The 25,283-nt window shown below is 32.1% G+C and overlaps 1 protein-coding gene across 2 annotated transcripts in view; it reads left to right on the forward strand.

Annotated features, from left to right (window-relative positions):
• Positions 1-6: 6 nt before the first annotated feature.
• The window catches only part of LOC111712303 (mitogen-activated protein kinase kinase kinase 4), a 49,578-nt gene continuing 24,301 nt past the window's right edge, over positions 7-25,283 (forward strand). For both annotated transcript variants that reach the window (XM_023486875.1, XM_023486876.1), the window contains exons 1-25: positions 7-157; positions 718-761; positions 1,547-1,618; positions 2,709-2,815; positions 3,756-3,835; positions 5,972-6,050; positions 6,972-7,077; positions 8,096-8,205; positions 8,821-8,907; positions 9,416-9,530; positions 10,137-10,193; positions 10,673-10,724; positions 11,101-11,176; positions 12,230-12,288; positions 12,707-12,804; positions 13,915-14,030; positions 16,431-16,503; positions 18,135-18,209; positions 20,453-20,518; positions 21,269-21,380; positions 21,846-21,982; positions 22,278-22,337; positions 23,001-23,057; positions 23,450-23,572; positions 24,067-24,186. In XM_023486875.1, coding sequence (XP_023342643.1) covers positions 729-761; positions 1,547-1,618; positions 2,709-2,815; positions 3,756-3,835; positions 5,972-6,050; positions 6,972-7,077; positions 8,096-8,205; positions 8,821-8,907; positions 9,416-9,530; positions 10,137-10,193; positions 10,673-10,724; positions 11,101-11,176; positions 12,230-12,288; positions 12,707-12,804; positions 13,915-14,030; positions 16,431-16,503; positions 18,135-18,209; positions 20,453-20,518; positions 21,269-21,380; positions 21,846-21,982; positions 22,278-22,337; positions 23,001-23,057; positions 23,450-23,572; positions 24,067-24,186 — 2,070 coding nt within the window. In that variant the 5' untranslated portion in view covers positions 7-157; positions 718-728. The remainder of the gene's footprint in view (positions 158-717; positions 762-1,546; positions 1,619-2,708; positions 2,816-3,755; positions 3,836-5,971; positions 6,051-6,971; positions 7,078-8,095; positions 8,206-8,820; positions 8,908-9,415; positions 9,531-10,136; positions 10,194-10,672; positions 10,725-11,100; positions 11,177-12,229; positions 12,289-12,706; positions 12,805-13,914; positions 14,031-16,430; positions 16,504-18,134; positions 18,210-20,452; positions 20,519-21,268; positions 21,381-21,845; positions 21,983-22,277; positions 22,338-23,000; positions 23,058-23,449; positions 23,573-24,066; positions 24,187-25,283) is intronic.

The following is a 25,283-nucleotide window of genomic DNA, read 5'->3' on the forward strand; positions in this document are numbered from 1 at the left end:
TGTGGCCGGTCCTGTGCGCGTTCGAGCTCCTTCTGCTCGTACCAGACCAGGCGGCTCCTCTCCTCCTTACTCCCTGTGATCCTATCCTAGAAGTGGCCGGGTTACCTTTGCCTGGGCAGGACTAGGAGGACTCTCTCGACCGGAGCAGATACCAGAGGTGTGTAACTTGCGTTTCATATTTAGACTACTTTATGCAACAGAATTGATAGTTTAAAGGTCTACTTAATTGGGTTGCAAAGAAAAATGGAATCTAAAAAAATAGTTGTGGCATAACCTTAGTTTATTCAGCAAAATTTTCTGCTTTCGAAAATTGTACAAATTTTAATTTTGAGGGAATTTTTAAAATTCTGCCTATCCACTCCAGTCAACGTTTTTTGGAAGCAAGCTAAAACCTAACAAAAGAGACAAATAAATGGGATAGTTTTTTCTAAAGATGAGACCTGTATGTATTTTCTTAAAATTCAACGTTGTTTTATTTTTTTTATGGTTTTTAAAGCTAAATGATACAGTGGTAGGCGACTTTATCAATACAATGAAGACAACTTTCGATTATTAAATTTTTAATTTAAATCTACCTGTTACACATTATGGATACTTGTTATTCGAAAAAAGTTTGTTAACACTTAAAATCTAAAAAAGTCGTCTTCGTTGTATTGATATAATCGCCAACCACTGGAGTTAAATGAAACAAAAAGGATAAATTATATCTGTATGTAGACGGTATATCCATGAGCCTTCCAGACCAAACAAAAATACATTTGGTAAGACAAATATTAATATTTTTATAAAAAACGTTCATTATTAGAACAATTCTAAATATTTAAAATAAATCCCATCAATAAACGTTAACGTTTAACAAATTTAGTAAAATAAATTTTTTTGATAATTTTTGGAAAAAAATTTGTTTTGTTATTTCTATTTTCACTATGATGACATTTAAGAATTCGTTTAATAAAATTCTGAAAGTTTTTTATGAACGAAAATGTACAAAACTTCCATAAATGGATTTTTGAAAATTGAGAACTCCATGCCAACGAATTTATGTTAAATCATATTTCTTTAACAGTCCCTTTAATTATAAAATCTTCTCTTTGTAGAGTAGGATTTGGTTCGATGAAATGAAATTAAAATCAAATTTGTTTGAAAAATGTTAAAATTTTCAAATTCAATTTTCAAATTTAAATTTACTAATTTGTATTCATTGGATTTATTAGATAACTAACAAGCTTTAGATAACAAAATATCAAGTTTAATTAAAGATCTGGTTTTAAAGATGACTTTTTTGGAGAGGATAACATTTTTTTTGGAGTAGGTGGGGGGGAAGGGTTATGTTGTAAACTCACAGGCTTTTCATTTATAAGTTTTCCTCAAAAATTCCCTCCCCACTCCTGGAAAAATATTTTAACGTTAAAAAATTTTCATTTTTGAGTGAAAACATATTTGTAATAAATGATGGGGAGGGAATGTTTTTCAAGAAAATATATTCTCCCCTGGAAAACACTATATGAAAAAGCTTTTTGAAAATTAGATTTATTTTCCTTTTTAGGATGAATACTGTGATAGTTTGGATGTTACTTGTCATCATAGAATTCAGAATACAAATCTTGCAATTCAACAGGTAGAACATTTTTTTTTTCAAGGGGGGATCAAACTGGAGAAAATTTAACCAATTTTAGGTGTGAATATTTTCCTGATTTTTTCACCCGTTAGATTTAAAAAAAAAAAACATTTTCTAACTTCTAACTATTTTCAATCTAGATATTAGTAAATTCGTCAGAAACTTCCAACTATTTACAATCTAGATTTTAGTAAATTCGTCAGAAATATTTAACTTTTTGACAACCTTTCACGTATAGTTCTGTAAACTTTTATAAGATTTATTAAGCATTTAAAGAAAAATCCAAAATTCGTTATTTTTACGTTACGCTATGTTTATGTTTCACATAGATAAAGTATTAATCTCCGTTTATTTGGATGTTCATTGTCCAATTAACTCATATACCCCTGGACCGATTTACTTCAAAGTTTGACTGGGGAACACTGTAGAACTGGCTTAAAACTTCAAAATTTTGTGGGTTGGCTTTTATTGTGAAAGCTCCAGGCAAAGCTAAGTTCCCAAGCTAGTACATAAAATAAAATCTCCAGAAATTTTGAAAGTGTATTTTTATTACAATTACATTGCATGTCAATTTATCTAACGGATGTAACAATAAACAGGAGAACTTAGCGACGATTTGAAATCGGCCTTGATTTCTGACAGTTGATGGCTGACAAACAGTTTATCATAAAAAAAATTGTGGACCACATTTTGGAAATACCAAGACTAGTTGGTTTGGAAGATCTATTTTATTTTGATGCAGACCACATTCGAAACTAAAGCACTGCTTGGATAAATAGAGCGTGACATATCATATTGGATTATCTCCAAGCTTTTACACCAAAAATACGCACATTATACTCGAAACCCCCTAATATTTTCTTCATGCCAATTTTTAGATAATCCTTATACAATTTTTTAAAAGATTCATTCTTTTTAAATTTTCTGATAAGTCCCGAAAATCGCAATTTAAAGCTATAAATGATCTTATTTGATGTGGAACACCATGTGGTGAAATTGCGTTTTCGAAATAATGCCGCAGGGAACAAGGAATTTACAGAAGTCACTGAAATCTCTGAAGAATCTGAAGCATTGATATTTCTTTCTATAGGTTGAGAATATATTGAGTAAATTAGAAAGCTGTGAGTTCTTATTCCCTTCATCAAGACAGCTGGTGCTGGCAAATCCATCCTGGGGAGATCAAGCTTTTCAAACCAGGCTAGTTTTTAAATATCATTTACAGTTCCTTTAATGAACTTGTAATCTCAATTGATCCTACATTTATAGACTGGAATGTCTGAGTCACAACTGTATCGTTAAAATATATGTCTGATAATAATGAATTAGCATCTATTGAGCTCATACTGGTTACAGTATAATTGTCAAGCAAGAGCGCATATTCTTTAAATCTTCTTGGATGGTAGGGTTTGTAGGGATTGTAGGGTTGATTTTGAAAATTCTACCATGTACAGCTGGTCACTTATCAAATACTGATTTGGACGCCTAATTTTCATCATAAAAAGGATCCAAGATTTTACCCGGATACTGAATCTGAATCCAACTTCTTTGTGCAAATATATGTATATATACGAAAAAATCTGCAAATTTCTTATATCTCAATTTGCTAACAAAAAACAGCTATGACATACTGTATAACATTTTTATTTAATTTATTCTTTATCCCCCCCCCAAAAAAAAAATTTGTTAATGAAACTGTGATATTACTTTTAATGGCACAAATGTTTTCTACAAATTAAAAGTTTTTGACTTTTATTAAACAAAGCCTTCGTTCAATAAAAGTCTTTGACTTTTGTTAAACGAAGCCTTCGTTTAACGTTTTTGCATTCAGTGTAAAATTGTAAACTAATTTTTGAAACGGAAACGATGCCAAACTTAATAAAAGTAAATCTTTAATGAGATATGATCTGAAAGCAAATATGTTGAATCTCTTGATAATCTCCATCTAATGAAGACTGCGTATTTGTTTAATCTCTCTTCGATATCCTGAAGTGGTCATACCCTGCAGGGATATCTTTGAATCAGAGAGCAAGAATTGATCTTCAATTTTAAAAGTGTCCACATCGGATATCAAAATCAAGCGTTCAAGATTAATGCTAGAAAAGTTCCCAGGTCTGATTTAATAAAAAAATATATTCAGGGTTAAAGTGTTGTGCATGTGGTTTAACCTCACCATTCAACTTAACAAGAAGATAGAAATACTTGGACAAATCCTTATAGGTCAGTATAATATATTGGAGGCGATCCACACCGGCAAAAATCGACATTTATTTCGAAGTTTCGATTTTAAATTTTTTTTGAGATTTTCTTAATATTTTGTTCGTCATTTCGAACAAACTATTCGTTTAAAGTATTTCTTTATTTTAGAGAAAATGTTAGGATATTTGATTTGATTTGATTTATATACTTTGCATGTCTGGATGTTTGTTTGTATCCAATAAACTTCAAAACGGCTTAACCGATCGGGCCCAATTTTTTTGTGGGACCTCGGGGGAATTTTCAAAATTCAATTTTTGAAAATTTTCAAAATCCACGATTTTTTTTTATAAAATCTGCAAAATCTTTGTTTGTTTTTTAGAAGTTGAGCGCAAGCCTAGTTTTCTAAAAATGCCTTCAATTAAAAAACAAAATTTAAATCAATCTCAAGAAATAATATTTGTCTTAAAACATTCGTTAAAGGGAGTGTTCGCGAAAAATGAAAGGGGGTATAGGCTTAATGCGATAAAAAAGCGCTTTTGATCGCTTCTAATCTTACTTCTATCTGTTGTGTCTATAAGGAGAAAGTTGTTAAAAACGACTAATACCGAAGAAGGTAGTATCCATACAAATTCAGAAAGATGCAACATACGACTTAGACCGTAAAAAAATCTATTTAATTTCAAACAAATCATTCAGATATTACTCCCTATGGTCATCGATTATCTTTCGCCACATTTGTATATAGTTTATTTTTCATGATATGTTTTGATTTGTTTGAAATGAAAAAGATTTATTTACGGTCTAAGTCGTATGTTGTATCTTCGGTATTAGTCGTTTTTAACAATTTTCTCCTTATAGACGCAGCAGATAGAAGTAAGATTAGAAGCGATTAAAAGCGCTTTTTTATCGCATTAAGCCTACACCCCCTTTCATTTTTCGCGAATACTCCCTATAAAAGTGAATATTTGCAAATTATCTTTTTACAGATCATGATCTGAGTTCGTTTCCTTTTTCCTTCTAATATTTTTATAATTCTGCCTTTTGTTATAGGATAGGATAGAGATGGCACTGTTATAGGATAGAGATGGCACTGTTATAGGATAGAGATGGGCACTGTTATAGGATAGAGATGGGCACTGTTATAGGATAGATATGGACACTGTTATATGATAGAGATGGCACTGTTATAGGATAGAGATGGGCACTGTTATAGGATAGAGATGGACACTGTTATAGATTAGAGATGGCACTGTTATAGGATAGAGATGGCACTGTTATAGGATAGAGATGGACACTGTTATAGATTAGAGATGGCACTGTTATAGGATAGAGATGGCACTGTTCACTGTTATAGGATAGAGATGGCACTGTTATAGGATAGAGATGGACACTGTTATAGGATAGAGATGGCACTGTTATAGGATAGAGATGGGCACTGTTATAGGATAGAGATGGCACTATTATAGGATAGAGATGTTATAGGATAGAGATGGGCATTGTTGTAGGCTAGAGATAAGCACTGTTATAGGATAGAGATGGGCACTGGTTTAGGATAGAGATGGGCACTGTTATAGGATAGAGATGGACACTGTTATAGGATAGATGTAAGCACAGTTATAGGATAGAGCTAGATGGGCACTGTTGTAGTATAGAGATTGGCACTATTACAGATTCCCCTTTTAACTTTAAATTTATTGGCTTTTAAGAAAGACAGTTAATATAAATATCAACACTGTATGCCTGCATTGTCTTTGTAACATTAATTAGAAATGAAAAACAAAATTAAAGTAAAGCGCACCTCATTTTAAAGTTCATGTCTTCTGTTGAAATAAAAGGTAAAGTTTCATAGGCGAACTTGGCTTTTTCTCATGCAGGGCTACTAAGAAAATGCTGGTTTTCTTTAAAAGATTTTATGAATGAAAATATTTTGATTTTGTCACTGGAAATTTTCCTTTTATCAGCATCTACCCCCCATTTTGCACATCTGCATGATTAATAAAGAAAAGCTTATAACATCATTTGTACCACTATATCATCAGGCTTGATTTTTTTTGGAGTCTTTTTATCCCTCCCTGCCGGCCGTTCTCCCTAAAATAACACTTTAATAATGTTTTAAAACAACAAGAAAAAGTCTAAAAAATACAATTTTACTTCCAGGCATTAGTTCCCGTCACAAGCTGAGTATACCCTGGCCTGATCTATCCTTCAAGCCAGAAACTTCAGAGGAACCTGCCAGGTGAACAAACTGTTTTTAAACTTAAAACATGTCATCGTGAAGGATAGCGGCACAGAGGAGTCCCTTTCAGCCTGAAAAGGAGTTCAAAATGTTTATTTTATGAAAAAGTTCATAAATTATACGCCGAATATTAAAATATTACAGTATGATCCTGGGACATATCCGTTACAAGTTCATAAATTATACGCCGTACATCATAATATTACAGTATGATCCCGGGACATATCAGTTACAAGTTCATAAATTATACACCGTACATCATAATATTACAGTATGATCCCGGGACATATCCGTTACAAGTTCATAAATTATATGCCGTACATCATAATATTACAGTATGAACCCGGGACATATCCGTTACAAGTTCATAAAATATACGCCCTACATCATAATATTACAGTATGATCCCGGGACATATCCGTTACAAGTTCATAAATTATACGCCGTACATCATAATATTACAGTATGATCCCGGGACATATCCGTTACAAGTTCTTCTTTTAATAAACCTGTTAAATTACCATAATTTAACTATTATTTTTTATTGATCATTTAAACGTCAAAGTCCTCGTGTAAAGTGTAAAATGTGTTAAGTACAATAAAAGTTCATGAAAATGGTGGCTTTAAACTTTGTTTTCGACTGAATTTCATTCTGTATAATATTCTCTGCACTGTGGATAGCGAAGAAACAGAGATTATTGATCACTTGTTAAATGTCTGACACTTAGTCAGAAATTGTTGTTTTTTGTTAAGAGACTCATACAAGTACGACACAAAATGATCGAAACTCCGAAAAGCAAGTTTTTTAGTCAAAAACGTAATGAAAGATCACGGAATTTTTTAACATTTAAAACTATGCAAGATTGAAAATATAATGTTTATTAATTTGAAACTAACTATTTCTAATTACTTAAATTTTAGTCGTGAACAGGCGTCTTGTGGGGATATACCTGATGTCATTTCTGCTCCTGCTCCTGCTTCTAGTTCAACTCCTACTCCTACTCAACTCCATCCCTCTCCTGTGAAAGTAAACCTTAATACTTAAAATGATTAGAGATGTGCACGTTATTTCGTTCGTTTATCGTTCGTGAACGACCCATTTCTTTCTATTTTTTCAATCGTTCAAAAAAATGATTTTTTCTTTCTCAAAATTATCGTTCATTTTCTCACAGAATGATCGTTTAGTAAAATCGTTCATTCAGTAAAATTGTTAGTTCAATAAAACTGTTCGTTCATTTTTTATTATTTGTACGAAAAAATCGTTCGTTCAGTAAAAACTATATTTTTAAGTTCGTTACATTTTCGTTCGTTTTTAAAAAACGATATTTTTTCTTTTCCCAAAACGATAAATTCCGTTCGTCTATCGTTCGTTATTAAAAATTTTGTTCGTAAAAAAAAATATGCCCATCTCTAAACATAATCTATTCCCCCCACTCAGACACATTACTCTATGTAAATATCCGCCTACACGGAGCAACACCAATATCAAACAAAATAAGGATTATTAAAGATATTAGTACTTTTCTTAATCGATACAACAGGATCCTGGATCCTGGATCCGCTCAGATTTTTATTTTTTACTGTTTTTTTTTCTTAACATTCTTCTTTATTTTGTCTGTGCTTTTTTCTGCTAAAACTCTGCAAACCATTCAGAGATAATGACATTTTTTGAGAATCCAGAGATATATTTTGAGAATTCAGAGATAAGGACATTTAGAGATAAGGACATTTTTTGAGAATCCAGAGATAAGGACATTTTTTGAGAATCCAGAGATTAGGACATTTTTTGAGAATCAAGAGATAGGGACATTTAGAGATAAGGACATTTTTTGAGAATCCAGAGATAAGGACATTTTTTGAGAATCTCTCAGATGAGATTTGGATAATCAGATCTCAAAAAGTTTTTTTTTACAATTTTTGTTTAATATTCTACCCTTTGGATCCGTATTCGTGGATCCGCATATTTTTGCAGATCCGGATCCGGATCCAGGATTTCAGATCCGGATCCGAATTGTTGTTTTCCCTTAACCTATTCTCTTATTTAGGTTCGGTTTAAGATGTGTAATGAGGTGATTACTAGTTCCCCGAGTGATTCTAATAATTCAACAGATTCTGGAGCTGGTAGTGCAACAGATTTCAAGCTGCAACCACTTAGGTAATAGACTAGTTTAAAACCTATCATTGCTTTTGGTTTTTCAAAAAGTTGTTTATAGAAAAGGTAGACTGTTAGGTTTTACAAACGACAAGCTGAAGGGCCCGGTGTTGTCCGTGGAAAAAAGTAGGGGGAAAAAAAATTCGAATTTTTTTGCCTATCACAAAAAATGTCAGCCCAATCGGTCCAGCCGTTTGGCCGGCTATACGCAACATATATATGAATGTCGTGTTTTATTTTACAGATTAATCTAAGGAATAGCAACCTACCAATGTAACCCAGGGAAGAGTATTTTTTCATTAAAATTACATCTCTTCAAATAGTTCGGTTTGGCGGGCGTTAGGGTAACATGAATTATACACACTTATATTCCGACACTCTTCTACCGATATAAAGTAGTAATCTTTTAATCTTTGGTTGTGTGTCTGTTTTGATGTTAGATCATAACCCAGGAACCATTTGAGCGATTGGACTCACATTTTGATTGGAGAACTCGGAAGAACCACGGGAATGTTCATAACTTGGTTTTAGATATGTTAGCTTTAAGGGAGAAACCTCCTGGCAAACCTAGGTTTCTAGGTTTGTATTAAATAAAATCATGATAAAATTGTTATTCAGGCAAGATTCTGCAATATCAACTCAGAGTGGGCACAGCATCTCTTCACATATGAGTGATAGTTATTTTGGTGAAATATCTCCTTACAGGTAGATTTCAAATAAAAAATTTACATAATGGGGTCCAACATTTTTGTTGTAATTCTCTTGACCAAAGGAAAAGTTAAATGCCGGTCAAAATGACGAAATTTGGCCTAAACAAAGAAAGAAAAGTCTTCTTGAGCAGCAAGGAAAAGGGGTGCGAAATTATTTATACATTTTTCTCGGGATCAATTTTTTTGTGGCAACTCACTGAAATAGCACAGGGATTGTTTATTTTTTTTCATTCAATTGATGAAAAAATAAAAATCGAAATTTATGAAATTTATGAAATTTATAGCGGCATGAAGAAAACCCTTTAATAAATACATTTTTAATATCACTAACATGTTGTTTACAGGAGATATCTAGAGAAGCTACTGAAGACCCGGGGTATCAGGAAAATACTGCAGACATCACTAACTTGTTGTTTACAGGATATATCTAGAGAAGCTACTGAAGACCCGGGGTATCAGGAAAATACTGCAGATATCACTAACATGTTGTTTAATGTTTACAGGAGATATGTAGAGAAGCTACTGAAGACCCGGGGTATCAGAAAAATACTGCAGGGTCTTCATAAGATTATTAGAGGAACTCTTCATAGAGCTAAAACTGCTCTAGAACCACCACAGGTCGAACAAATTTTATATTTACTTAACGTCTCTTAGGACAAACCCGCTCTGCGCAGTTTTCATGAACACATTCGCGCATTTTAATCTCAAAAGACGAAAAAATTGTGTACAACTCATTTCGGGAAATTTAAAATTGTGTTGAACCATGCGGTGCTTAAAAAACATCCCTCGCTACACTCTGTATGCTTTGTTGGCAAAATTGGTCTTGGAAACCCTTAGTAAAGTAAAATTCTTATCTTTCCTAAAAAGTAGATGTAAATAATAATTATTTTAGATCTAAATTTGTATTTAAATTAATTAAACAATTGCTTATTTAAACATCAAATACAGACAGCAATTACCGTTTTCATGTGGTTTAATAAAATTTTACACTTTGTTCCACTTTATATCAGAGAGCAGAGACCACTAAACTATTTGTCTTGGGTAAAACCTTATGTTGAAATAGTAACTAGGTATGACTAAGTTTACTACGTCTATATATAAATGGCATCCCATGGGGTTCATGACGCTCAAAAACTTAATCTCGGTTTGAATTAAACCGCATTCATAAATTTCCAACTTAGAATTTACACAAATACAAAAGCAACCTTTTTTTTCTGATTTCAGGGATTAGAAGATCCAGGAGCTGCGCCAGCATACCAACCTTACCATCCACATCTAGAGGTAGAACATAGTCATTAACCTTTACCCCAATTCCTCCCCGCCCCTTATCATCCACATCTAGAGGTAGAACATAGTCATTAACCTTTACCCCCCTTTACTCACTATACTTCCCTCGTTCCCCCTCAATGTATGTACTACTATGATAATCATCAAGAAGTGCAATGTCGGCTATTCTTGTTCAGTTAGAAAGGATTTTGTTTTGCAACTTTCATATCAATTCAATTATCGGATACAATTGTAATATTTATATTCACAAAATGTTCTGAGTTGGGAACTTTTGTATTATGTACTCAATATATTCCGATATCCACAGCGGCCACTTATAATTTGAGGATTAATGTTTAATCGAAAAAAATGTTATATTTTGCAGAATTTCAAAAGATCGAGATCTATCATTGATCACGATATACACAGTACAAGAGTTTCCAGCTCTGGGCACACTTTATGCAGATGAAAAATATATTATTGTATTTGTTAAGGAGCGCTGTTCTTCTCTTCCTTGTCCTAGTGAAGACGACCTGGATCTATCAGGTGGGAAATTATTCAAAATGGTGGATTGTTTGAATTTAATCGGCCAATAAGATCGTATTTCAGAGCTGAGCTTTCATGCAAATTTCTTTTTATCTTGGAATTTGTGAATAAAGTTTTCCCTTTTTCCTATTGTAAATCGGAGGCTCCTTAAAGGGACTGTTAAGGTAAAATGAAAGGGTATATAACTAGGCTGAAGCCTAAAAAAATTATGAGTTGATCTCGACTCTCTCGACCAGATAGATAACTTGCTCTACGCCAAATACGCTGAACTCATTTGGGCTTCTGCCTCAGGGTTATTGTGAACATAACCCACATAAATCTTTAAAAGACGACATCTAGTATCCTATCTATTATTTTAATTAATCTACGTGATCAGGGTTTGGATGCTGGAACCCTGAGTTTGCTTCAATGAACCTTCCTTCCTTTAGAGCAACATATCTTTTCCTCTGCAGGTATCAAAACCACCAATTTCAACTTTTCAACAATGTGTCTATTGCCTCTGTAGATAGATAGATATAGTTTATTGCTAAAATACATGTATCTGTGTACAGAACGAGTTTACAAGTGTACAGTAAAAGTATAAAGCAATTAGGTGGAAAATAGTTCTTGGCTGTTTTGATTATTTTTTCCACCTAATTTCAATAATGATAACAAAATATTCCAATTAGATAGATTTGAGGAGAAATATTAGAGTTCAGGGGGCGATTACACGGTTTAAAGGGACTGTAAGCGTAATCTCAAGTGACCTTTTAGGCAAAACCTTAATCTGATCAATGATGTGGAAGATATTTTCGTTTTTCTGTTTTAATTATCATATTTCTAAGATTAATTGTTGTAGAAATTCGCAAGTCACTTTTGTAGAGAAACCTGCAATTGAAGATAATAATTTTTCCTTGGTCAGACAAAGCTTTTTAGGGTACCATTGTGAATCGGGCATTGTGGACTTTGCATGGGGGTCACTTGTAATTACACTTACAGTCCCTTCGAATTCAGATTTTCTCATCCTCGCGTTTTTAAAATCTATTACCGTTGAAATTCCAAACTATGAATTTTGCAATATTGATTTCTTTCGTTAATATCTTCTCTTTTTTATTTAATGCTGATTGCTGACATGTCTTTTTTCTAAAAGTTGAATTTTGAAATTTTGTATTATAAAGAAACAAAATTTTGATATTTTTTTGTGTATAATTTTGGGGGATGATTTNGAAGTTAGATATTAAAAAGGCAAGTTTTTATCCTTTTTGAAATCAGTTATTTTCCCCAATGTAGCGTAATCAACCCTAAGATAAATTGTTGGCGCTCCGAGCAATCATACCTTATTTCCGGGATATAAAAAAGATATCAAACCCCAGTTTTTTAAACGACAGATTAAAAAATATAATATTTACCATATTTAGAATCAGATGTATTTTTACTTTTTAATCGTGATCCAACTTTTGTTTTTTTTATATTTCCATTTCTCAATTAGTAAAATATAAAATATTAATTTAAATATTCTTTTCCAGGGTTCCTCGTGATATAATGCATGAGTGTCTTATAATCCGCTTGGAGCAAAAACCTCTAGGAAAAGATCAAATGAAAACTCTTTAAAATTATTATCGTTTAGGTTAGTTTGTTTGATAGGTTTTGGAATTTTTCTAAATGACAACTGTCCGGTTTTGACTCTTTGATGCTCCTTTTTTATTGTCTTGTCATCTTGGTTCAGCTTATAAAGCTTAGCTTGATACATTTTTTTGGGATCGTTTTTAAAAAAATTTTGTGCTTTAAGTTTTTGTGTGTGTTTGTTTTTACAATGTACATGAGAGTGTAAGGAGAATGAACCTTAGTCGTTTTGAGAATTTTGAAAGAACTAAATTACATTCTTAACTTCTAAAGTACTGTTCTTAAGAGCATGTAGCTTTATTGATTTGTTTAGTTCTAGATATTCTGAATTTTTTAGTTATAATTTCGTCAAATAAATTAATTTGGTTTGGTTTGGTTAGAACCGTCTGAGTTATCTATCCGTCAATTGATGAGAGAATGCAAGGAAGCTCTGAAACTTGCTGTGGGAGAGAGACAGAAGTATATCAGCCGAGTTAAGGTGAACATTTTACTACATTTTTCCTTTTGAGTTGAAGAAGGCGGAGAAAAGTATTTAGATTTTGAACATGATCTGCCTAGTTCATTTTTCAGGTATCTCCTTAGCGTCTTGATTGTTGGGAATATGGTAAAAGTTGGAAAAACTATGAGCTTTGAAAATCCTTTGCCCTAAGCTTAAAATTTTTAACTTTATGTAAAGCTGAAACTATTTAGTACTTTTTTGATAAAAAAGCTCAAATCCAACTTGCACCAGTTAAAAAGTTTTCTAAAATACATATTTTAAAAAATGACAATTTTTGTATGATTTATTAACTCATTCAGATTTTTGTTTGGTTAATGTCCATGTATATCATATCACTAATGTAAGCCAAAAAAAATTAATCAAAATAAATGAAGAATGGTATCAAAGTTTCCAGCTTGAAATACTTTAATATTATTAATAATATATTAATATTCCTTGAAAACTAAAAACGAAAACAATTTTTTGGAAATTTTTTTCGTCAGAATATCGAAAAAAACAGCTTTCCGATCATGAATAAAATTTTTGAAGAATATTTTTGAAATATCGAAAAACTGACAAATTGGCGGTATTCACTATTCATCGGTTCAAGACACACCTATATGATACTTGATAGTCAACAAATTAAATCGTTAATAACTGAATGAGTTTTGATTTTTTTAATTCTTTTTATTTTACAAATGTTATTTCTAATTTGCTACTGTTGTAACCCTTCATGAACAGGGTTGGCTCAGACATTTTTTCAAATAAAATTTCTAGAATCTTTATAATTTTGTAACTATTTTTGACTGTAGCTTAGCCTTGATACCTACGGACAATTATTATTATATTATCTTGTAGCAAAAAAGGCATTGCCAGATTCACAACGGTACCCTAAAAAGCTGTCTCTTATTTAGTATTAGATAGATAACAATGTTAATTATTGGGAACACTGATATTGTCTCTACAAAAGTGACTTGTGCATGTCTACTGCAGGGAAAACATGTAAGAATTATTAGTAGATATTATCAGAGAGTAGGTTCAAGGCTTGAATCAGGCATTGTCATCTTTGCATGAAGGATAACTTAAAATTACGCTTATATGTCCTTTAAGGCTGGAATCCATGATGTTGAGTTGGACAAATCATTCCTTGAGAACTTTGACCGTGAGATGCAGGAGTATGATGAACATCTGACAGAAACACTAGACGTATATCTAGAATATCTCAGGTAGGTCCCTGAGATGCAGGAGAATATATCTCAGTTAGGTCCCTTAGATGCAGGAGAATATATCTCAGGTATGTTCCTGAAATGCAGGAGAATATACCTCAGGTAGGTCCCTGAGATGCAGGAGAATATATCTCAGGTAGGTCCCTGATATGCTGGAGAATATATCTCAGTCAGGTCCCTGAGATGCTGGAGAATATATTTCAGCTAGGTCCCTGAGATGCAGGAGAATATATCTCAGCTAGGTCCCTGAGATGCATGAGAATATATCTCAGGTAGGTCCCTGAGAGGCTGGAGAATATATCTCAGGCAGGTCCCTGAGATGCAGGAGAATATATCTCAGCTAGGTCCCTGAGATGCAGGAGAATATATCTCAGATCTGTGCCTGAGATGCAGGAGAATATATCTCAGATCTGTGCCTGAGATACAGGAGAATATATCTCAGATAGGTCTCTGAGATGCTGGAGAATATCTCAGGTAGGATCCCTGAGAGGCTGGAGAATATATCTCAGGTAGGTCCCTGAGATGCAGGAGAATATATCTCAGGTAGGTCCCTGAGATGCAGGAGAATATATCTCAAGTAGGTCCCAGAGATGCTCGAGAATATATCTCAAGTAGGTCCCTAAGATGCTGGAGAATATATCTCAGGTAGGTCCCTGAGATGCTGGAGTATGATGAACATCTTTCAGAAACTCTAAATCTAGAGCCACAATTTGTCTAATCCAAGAACGTATACACGTGGGGATTTAAGCTTTTTAGATGGAGTTCATAAGCATTGTAATGGTAACATTTTATTACCAGTGGGGGCATCCCCTCCCTCCCCGTGGTTTAAGTCCCCGTCGTAATTCATTTACAAGTGAAAATTTCAGTGTCAATAATAACACCACTTAGGAGTTTCTAGAAAAATACCTTATATCTACTTATCTACTTAGTTAATTTGAACATCAGATTATTTTATTCTAAGAATATAAAATATAGAGGTTAAGCTCCACTATTTAGTGTTACAATCTTTCCAACAAAAATTTTAAGATCAAGCTACAAAATTCCTATTCACAAAATTTCATTTCAATCCCTTTCTGTAGGGATTAAAGATAAAAAGACCATATAAAATTCCCCTGTGTTGTCGAGGATCTAGATCCAGTGAACTATTTATATACTTGGATGCAATGAGAATTAGCATGATCCGTCCCAAGATTCAGGGTTAACCATAAAGGATGAGACTGAGGAAATTTAATAATCTTTTAGGAATACAAAAAGTTTTTCAAAAATCAGATTTTTTGTGTTTTCTTCCTATTATCTTTTAAATTTGCGAAGATATTAATAATTTGGACAATTTAGTTTTTTTTTTTAATAATTTATAATCTGGACAAATTTCTCCATATTTTCATCAATTGTAAAGACCACATGGTAGACCACATTTCGGAAAGCCCCTGACTAGTAGGTTTCATTGTTAAATGTTTTAACAGACATACTACCATAAATAGTTTTACGAAATAACGCGGAGTGGAAGAAAGACGATGGTGCTATGGAAACGCCTAACACGGAAACGGACCTTAAAACAAAGATATATCTTAAAAATTAAATTTTTTAAGGCGTTTTCTGTTTTGATTGATGAAATGGAATAAGATTTATTTCGTAGAATTCAATCTAAAACATAATGTTTCCATTACAATACAGTATAGAACGTTTAAAATATTTATGAATTTCCTTTATAAACATAGATGAACTAAAAGAATTAATCAGAGGGGATTTAGTCCACCTAGGACAATATAAATAATCTATGGCAAACCCGAGGCAAAATTTTGGTGGTTCCATTTAAATTTTTGTATTAATCTTTTCAAGATTTAAGCCAGTGCTCAATTAAAACCGGTTTTTGGGGGATTTGAGACGCGTGGCTTGAATTGCATTAAATTCGGACACCGGAGCTAGCAAAGTAAAATACCTCAACATAACTTAGCAGGACGCCAAACTTTATTTCGTCTTACTTCTGTCATGTTTCGTGGGACACCCTATCAGACCAGTGTCTTTTAGGTTGGTTCGATTTTGAAACCAAGCTATTCTGAAACGGACCCAAGAAATCAGGAAACGGGTCGAAAAAAAGAGGAAACAGTTCAACAAAATGAGAATTTAAAAATTTTTGTGAAAACCAGAAACTGACCCAAAAAAATGCGGAAACCGATAAAAAAACAGGAAACAAATCAAATGTAAATATAGCGGAAATGGATCAAAAATATTCAGAAACCGCTCAACACTTTTTAGTTTTTGAGGGATTTCCGATATTTCTTGAAAAAAGAAGGAAACTGACCCAAAGTCACTTTTGAGTCAGTTTCCGTAGTGTTTGAAGTCGCTACTAAATTCCCATGTTTATTGGGTCACCCTGTATGATAAGGATCAATTGTTTAGGAACTTTGTAACGATGATTCAAGGAGACTCCTCTTTGCTTATCTCAACATATCAGAAGAACTTGCTGGAACAGGTAGAGGAAGGGAAGGAAAAGGGGGAGATAGAAGGTTAGGGGAATGTAAAAGGGGTAGGGGGAGGTGGGATTGTTCAATAGGATTGGAGAAAGGGGGGGGGGGCAGTGCTTAGGATCCATTTCATTTTGATGCGGATCCAGATCTGGATCCGCACTGAAAAAAAGTGTATTCGGATCCCTGTAATATTTACCGATTTTTTCAACAGAATAAGATTTTCAACAAAAATTCTTCTTTTATTGGTTAATTTTATGTATAAACTTGATGAAACCAAAAAGAGATAAGGAAATTTTTTAATATCTCTTTTGTTCAACAGTTCAGATTTTGTTTTTGTTGGCAGTTTTTTCTTAACATTTTGTACATCATGGATTCGGATATTTTTGCGGATCCGAATCCGAAGCACTGGAGGGGGGGGGGGTTGTGGATGGTTAAAACAAGAATTCGTAGAGCTGGAGTTTGGAGTAAATTACATAAGTATTAAAGTGTCCACGGAGGACCGATTTTTAAAAATAGATGCGCGCGGTAGTTTTTCCCTTTTTTTTGTACCTTGAGTACTCATCCAACTTTTTAGCTCCATATCTCTAAATATAATATAAAAACGTTACTGAAGATAAAAAAAATCTCTATAAAGCTCCAAAAAATAATATTTAATTTATCATTTGATATATCATTTTCTTTGTTTCTGATCAGGGAACTCTTTTTCGAAAAAAATTTCCAAATATCCAAAACAAAAACTACAAAAAATGTACTTTCTTGAAAACGAGCTTTTTTGACGTTTTGTTGGGTCTAACTCATTTGTTTTTAATATTTTTTTTATTCCAACAGATCTGAGTTCCTTGATCAAAAACGAACAATTTGTTGTATAACATGATAATTGCATAAAAAAAATTACTTCAACTTCACACGTTTTTAAAACTAATAGGATTTAAGAGCTGTCGACCAAATATTTTCGCCATTTTTAAATAAAAAAACCTGAGCATTGTGCAAAGTGGGAATGGTATCCGATTATTTCGAGATTAAAAAGATACGCATTAAAAAGTATATTGGGTTGAAATAGGAATTAATGAAATTAATAAACAATTCATGAATAAAATTAATGAATAATCGGCGAATGAAATTTATGATCAATGAATTTATTATATTTATGAATAATCAATGAATAATCAATAAATGAAATTAATGAATGATGAAAATAACAAATAAAAAGATTAATGAATAGCAATGAATGAAGAAAATGAATATTGAATTAATGAAATTAATGAACAGTTAGTGAATGAAATTGATGAATAATCAACGAATGAAATTAATGAAAAATAAGAAAATGAAAGTAGTGAAAAATCAATGAATGAAATTAATGAATAATAAATGAATGATATTTGAAAAAATGAATGAATGAAGGAGAATCATGAATAATTAGTGAATGAAGCTAATTAATAATCAATGAATGAAACTAATGAATAATAAATAATAAATGAATGGAATGGAATTAATGAAAAATCAATGAATGATATTAATAAACAATGAATAATAGATGAACAAATTAAAAGAATGTATAATCAGTGTTGAATTTAATAAACAATGAATGATAACAGAATGAAATGAATAAATGAAAGGCTTGATAATATTGTTAAAGGAGTGGGATTTTATAAAATCCACGTGTCCTCATGTACCTGGTGGGGAGGCTAGAGCTGGAAACACCTTTTGTCAGGTTTATTTTAATCACCATTTTTTAACATTTATATATAGAATAAAGAACCAGGGTTGGTAATCTTTTTTTAAAAAGATCAAAAAAGATTATCGTTTTTTCTAAGAACGATCGTTTCGTTTTTGAAAACGAACCACCCGTTCTGAACTGTAAAAAACGAGAAAAAAAATCCGTTTCTACGTTTCTCGCAATGAAGAAACTACGAACTATTTCAAAAACAATCTTCATTTTGTGGGATTGTCTGTGCCCGTCAGTTATTAGTTTGTGTGGTTGCCCGTGCCTGTCAGTTATTAGTTTGTGTGGTTGTCTGTGCCCGTCAGTTATTAGTTTGTGTGGTTGCCCGTGCCCGTCAGTTATTAGTTTGTGTGGTTGTCTGCGCCCGTCAGTTATTGCTTTGTGTGGTTGCCCGTGCCCTTCAGATATTAGTTTGTGTGGTTGTCTGCGCCCGTCAGTTATTGCTTTGTGTGGTTGCCCTGCCCTGCAGTCTAAATTCAACAGTGTGTTTTTAAACTGTTAAATTGTAAATTTAAATATGTATCCCATGATTCTGTCAATTCAACCATCATCCTAGGAAATATACATATATATATACATTTTCTCTTTGTGTACATTGTAATACTAAAACAAAACATGGGAGGTCCCACAAAAAATTTGGGCCCAATTGGTCTAGCCGTTTTTACGTTTTTTGACACAAACATACAAATAAACACCCAAACAAACAAAGCATATATATTTATAGATTAAATTCTTTTTTTACTCATTCCTCATTTTCGGACTCTTTTTATAGTTAATAGATGTTAAATAATCAATTATTAGTTTATTATTTATATTAGATATATAACATTAGAGGTTTATAGTTAATAGATGTTGAATAATCAATTATACGTTTATTATTTGTATTAGTTATATTAGAGGTTTAATGATCTGATCATGCAATGCTTTATGTAAGACTTGCCAACAAAAATACTTTTTTATTTTTCTTGTATACGAGGAGTGTCGAAAATTTTATTATATTATTGTACTTTTGTAATAATATAATAGGGTTTTGTGCAGTTTAAATTAATCTATAAATCTTTTGTTGTTGTTAATGATGTTTCAAAGAAATTTAAAAACTTTTTTATCTTTTCTTTTCTTAACCTTAAGTTTCTATCGTTGCCAATTTGTTTGATCTTCAATCAAGTTTTTATTTAAAAAATATAGTTCTGAAGAACCTGAGCTGGGAAATTTTGAATGGTGGATATCGGGATTAATGCTTGATCCACTCTTTTTCTTAATCTTCAGATTAAATAATGCTTGTTCTCCTCTTTTTATTAATCTCCAGATCGGGATTAAGGATATGCCATTCTAAAGTTTTCAGCTCTGGTACATTTAAACTCTATAGTGATATTATAAATAACCCGGAATAATATGAACTGATTGATGACTTCAAAGTCCTCTTTGACCTTAGAAATAGCTTCCGGCATTTATTATAAGTAACCTGATTTTAGCCGTATTTTTTATTAATGCCATTTCCAAAATGTGGTCTGCTACTATTTTGCTCTAAAAAATACCAGAGATATTAAGAATTGTGTCTAAATTTCATTTAATTAAGTAAAAACATGAAAATGTCTAATTATGAACCAAATCGTTCCTAGGAAATATGAATGATTTTGTAAAGTGATGAAAGTACAAAATGGCAGACCACACTTGGAAAATGGGAGGACTATGACTTTTCTGTGATTGTTGTTTCAAAAAAATAGAAAAAATCGAAATGATCAAATTACATTTTTCCATGTTATTTACAATATCTTTCTCTAGTAAACTTAGAAATTTGATACTTATACTCTATAGATCGAATCGAATTACTCACAAGGATGAGACTTCAAGAGACGACATTAAGAATTTAAAAAAAAATCTATTTTTGTACATTGAGGGTTCGAAATAGCTTTAAACATTTTTCATTCTAGTGGGCAAAGCATTTAGTAAGTTAAAAAAGTTAACACCAAATGTCAGATTGCATTTTTACTTGGTTAGAATCATAGAGTTTCAGGTCGTCATTTAAGTCGCATCCTTTTGAATCATCATTGCAAGGTATTACGCTTAAATGCATTATTTTTACAAAATAAAATCTAAAAAGTTAAAACCATCTCGATACAGAGAAAAGGTCTGTCCAAAAACTTGATAGCAATGCAAACCAAAAATAACTGTTAAACATAATTAGAGTAACCCTTTTTTGTTCTATGATTTTATTTTACTTTATATTTTAGATGGCGCGTGGCATGCTGTCTGCTATAGAAGATTTCCTCCAAAGTGGAATAGATGAAACTATGAAAGTAAGGTCCTATGACTGGTGGAAAACTTGGATCAAATCTTATTAAGGAGCTAAAAACTTGCCTCAATCTCTAATTTTCTAGTGAATATATATTTTTGAAACCAGATGTTGTAGTCCTCTGAATTTTTAGATTTTGAATATTTGACCGGGTTTGAAATATAGAAGGTTTTCAAAGCTGAAAACTTAAGAATTTTTGATATCAAATGAATGCTTTCCTCTCTTTTTACAAATACAGATGTGATGCTATATTAATTGATGGACTAATATCCGATTGAACTAAAGTCAGCTGTTCACAAGCCGGCTTTTAGAGCATTTAAACAAATATAAACTTAATCATGTTAATATGATCTTATTAAAAAACATATTTTATCACATTTGAGGACTATAGTCCTTTTAAACGTTAGTCTTAATAAACATTAATTCAAAACTTACGTTCGCTTAATCGATCCAATTGATATGACACCACAAATGCGGGAAAATTGAAAACCAATTTTTCAAAAGTTAAAGAGCGCATCTTTAATCCCTAAAAATTAATCTACAGACTAAATTATTGTGGAAATTAGCAAAAAAAAAATTAAGCATTAATCTCGATATTTACCACTCTAAATTTTCTAGCTCTGTTTTTTATAATTTGTGCACCATTGGACTATTTTTTAAATTCATTACACGAGTCTAAAAGTCGTCTTTCTATTACACATTGTTATACATATGTACGTGAATATTTGTAGTACAAGTAATTGTATATTTGTAGAACATGTACGTGTTGGCAGACAGCTTTACCGAGGATGACGAGGTGGAGTTGGATACGCAAACTAGAAAACGTTTACTCGAAGCTTTTAGAGGATTTCAAACTCTCTTCTCAGGTTTTTTAGAACTAGTTCTTTTATTGATTTAATTTAAATACTTACGGAATTGTTACATGAACTTCCCTTTAAAGAGGACCATGCCCTATTCACAACGGTAACACCTTCACTCTGGACTATATAAATGCATGAGATGCGTTGGGTTATTTAGTTACCCTTTGTGGGGCAAATTTATATCTATGAACCCCCCCCCCCCCCCCCAACTACTGTTAAATCCTTTACAAGTAAACCTCCAATCAATGATGTGAAAGATTTTTTTCCCAGCTTGAGAATTTTTTAATTGTCAAATTTTTTCCATTGCTTCTGTCGCATAAATCCGCAAGGTACTAATATAGAGAACAACTGTAAAACATATTTCATTCATTCTTGATATGTAAAATTTTTACAGTACCGTTGTGAATCTGTCAAGCCACACTGTAGATTGAAAACACTCTACAGTACCCCCTACAATTTCCTGATTTTTAGAGGCTCGGGAAAGGTCTGTTAAAGCGATATCTTTCGCTAAACTTTTACGAAAAGATCTTGAAGTATCAGCTGAGTTCAGTATGAGTCGGTCTACAGAAGATGTATTAAACCGATTACATCACACGGGACATGTTCAAGTAAGTTGAGCAAGTTCATTGAAAGTTGGTTTACGTAAGATGTTTTAAACAAGTTTTACATAAGAAAAAGATTAGACAAGCTGAAAGTCATAATGCAATGCCCCACTGGGAGATTTCCAACGGGGTTTATCACTAGAATGACAATAAATGTTATGCTCCTTGGGCCAAACCCTGTAGAGTAGACGATCTTCTTTAAAAACAAGTCTTATTCTTTCAAAAACCTTTTTTGACATTACTTTTGTCGCAGTAGCAATGATTTCCGTATATTATTCTTTAAATTGTTTTTGTTGTTTAGGTAATTGCTCCACACTCAAGACAACATTTAATATTTATTCCTAATTCTATAAAGAACAAGGTAAAGTATCTTTAATCTGAATTTAATTTAATCTGAAAAGGGTGTGAGAAGAGGGGGGGGGGATTATGGTTAAAAAAAAATTCCGACTTTTTGCATTTGCAAATTTTAAGGTAGAATTTTTTTCTGTGCTTGAAATTTGCTGATAATTTTGACAATTTTTCTAAGTAATTGAAAATAAGCAAGTTTACCTTGTTACTTACAAGCATCTTATTTATACTTTACTTGTTCAGTAGGATCATATTTACCCAGTATCTTCTACTTTTTCAGATTGAGTATATTTATGCTCTACTTGTTCAGTTGGATCATATGTATGCTCTACTTGTTCAGTAGGATCATATTTATGCTCTACTTGTTCAGGAAGATCATTTTTATCCTTTACTTGTTCTTGAGAATCACATTTATCCTCTACGTTTTCAGGAGGATCATATTTATTCTATACTTGTTCAGTAGGATCATATTTATCCTCTACTTATTCAGGAAGATCATATTATCCTCTGACCTCTAGTTGTTCATTAAAATCATATTTATCCTCTACTTGTTCAGTAGGATCATATTTATCCTCTACTTGTTCAGTTGGATCATATTTATCCTCTACTTGTTCAGGAGGATCATATTTATTCTCTACTTGTTCATGAGGATCATATTTATCCTCTACTTTTTCAGGAAGATCATATTCTTCAGCTTCTGGATATGCACTGTGGTCAGGATACAACTAATCAGGTATTGGCCAGCGTCTAGAAATATATTTTTCGAAGCTGTACACTGTACAGCTAAAAATTACAGAGAAACTTGATCAATCTCTTTATATGTTTTCTTCCCTCAAATCATTTATATCTTAACTATATCCAGGATATATGTTGTGCTTATTAATAATATTATATCCAGGATATAAACCATGGATATCTTCTCCTGATAACTAATGTTATATCCAGGATATGAACCATGGATATCTTCTCCTAATAACTAATGTTAGATCCAGGATATAAACCATGGATATCTTCTCCTAATAACTAATGTTAGATCCAGGATATAAACCATGGATATCTTCTCCTGATAACTAATGTTGTATCCAGGATATAATATCTTCTCCTAATAACTAATGTTATATCCAGGATATAAATCATGGCTATCTTGTATTGATGGAGCATGGTATAAGTGATGTACCCCTCTGGCATGGTGAGACTAAGTTTGTAAAACCAACAGCAGAAACTACAATATCTCTCTCACAAATAGAGGTAATTTTTTTGTTTCATTTTAAGATAAAATATTTTATATTTTATTCTCTGAATATAAAAATTATAAAGTCTTTTTTTACTTTGGTTTCTTCATGACTATATCTTAAAATTCCTAAGTACATTATTGCCTCATTGAAATTCAATAACAAAAGCATTTACCATATAATATCATTCATATCACACGTATGTTCAAAATTTAATTCAAATGAGCACCATGGTATGATTCTACCGGAAATATTTTTTTTTAATTAAAATTTAGTTAAAATACTTCATCAGAAAACTCATGCGTAGTTTAAATGATCAAGTTTTCATATAATTCAGTAGTTTTCACCACAATAGTTCAATCAGCATAGCACATGATTTTCATAAAGAGAAATGTTGTCTTTAATATGAGATTCTTAAAGGTGTTGGTTCATCCGAGATGGCGTGATAAAAAAATAATTGAATCTTTGTTCGGTTTATTTCAACTTCTCTTCTTACTGCAGACTATTTAGGTTAGCGGAGTACTGTTGGTGGCTCCAAGTGCAGTTCTTTTAGAGGTTCGGAGGAAGGAGTTTAGTAAGAGTATGCAGGACGTTCTGATTCCAGGACAGGAACAACGAGCTACTAGTCAGGTACTAGGAATAGGAGTATAGTAGGAGTATAGTAGGAATAGGAGTATAGTAGGAGTATAGTAGGAATAGAAATATAGTAGGAGTATAGTAGGAATAGGAGTATAGTAGGAATAGGAGTAAACACTGAAACTGTTTTTTCCCCAAAATTTTAAAGAATTTCCAAAAATGTCTTAATAGTCTTTTTGCAAGGTTAAAAACTTGAAAGAAAACATCATATAGAATATTAAATCAAGAATAATTTTGTAAAGGAATTGTATCTTTGCCTCAAACTAAAATTTACTAATCCATATACCTGAACCTTTGTGAACCTTTGATATTTCAAAATTTGATTATTTTATCTAACATAATTCATAGTTTTAAATATCCCAGATCTACGACATTGTGTTGCAAAGATATAGAAATTAGAAGATTAGAGTTTGTGGCAACGACCCAATTTTTCTTTTCCAGATCATTTTAAATTATGTTCAGGGAATAAAAAGTTAATAATTTTTTTGAAAGATTGAAATTGTACATAATATTTTATCATTCTATACATTGACCATGAATATTACATATATATATATATATATATATTTTACTTTGTCTGACATATTTCATCCAATATATCAAAATAAAGTTTATATTTTGGGTTATAGGCTTACACAATGCCAATATTTCACCATATTCATCTCTTTTGTCAAAACAAAATAAGATATTTTTAACGCGAGATTCCAATGCACAATTCAATCAAAATCCAGTTTTTTTGTGGGTTCCATAACTTATTGTTAAATAATTTACTTTATCTTCTTTACTAACAAGTTCTTCAACATTGTAATGTTGCAAGAGCTGTTTAAATTACTCTAAAAACTGCACTACACTCTTTCTTTGATAAAACAGATTGGCGGGTTGGTAGGTGAAAGCTAGAACATAGTGGCTTAAAAGAAATATCACAACTGTTCTTAATGTGTTTTTGGTTCAAAAGTGTAACTGCTCTAAATTCTTGCCAATATCCTGATGACTTTTATCAATCTAAAACATACCAATAACCCGCGTTCATCTTATGCAGATTTACAGATAAATTTATATCCTATTTTATATCCCGTCGTGGTCATACAGTG

The sequence above is a fragment of the Eurytemora carolleeae genome, unplaced genomic scaffold, assembly GCF_000591075.1.
Source record: "Eurytemora carolleeae unplaced genomic scaffold, Eaff_2.0 scaffold1252, whole genome shotgun sequence".
Taxonomy (NCBI): Eukaryota; Metazoa; Arthropoda; class Copepoda; order Calanoida; family Temoridae; genus Eurytemora; species Eurytemora carolleeae.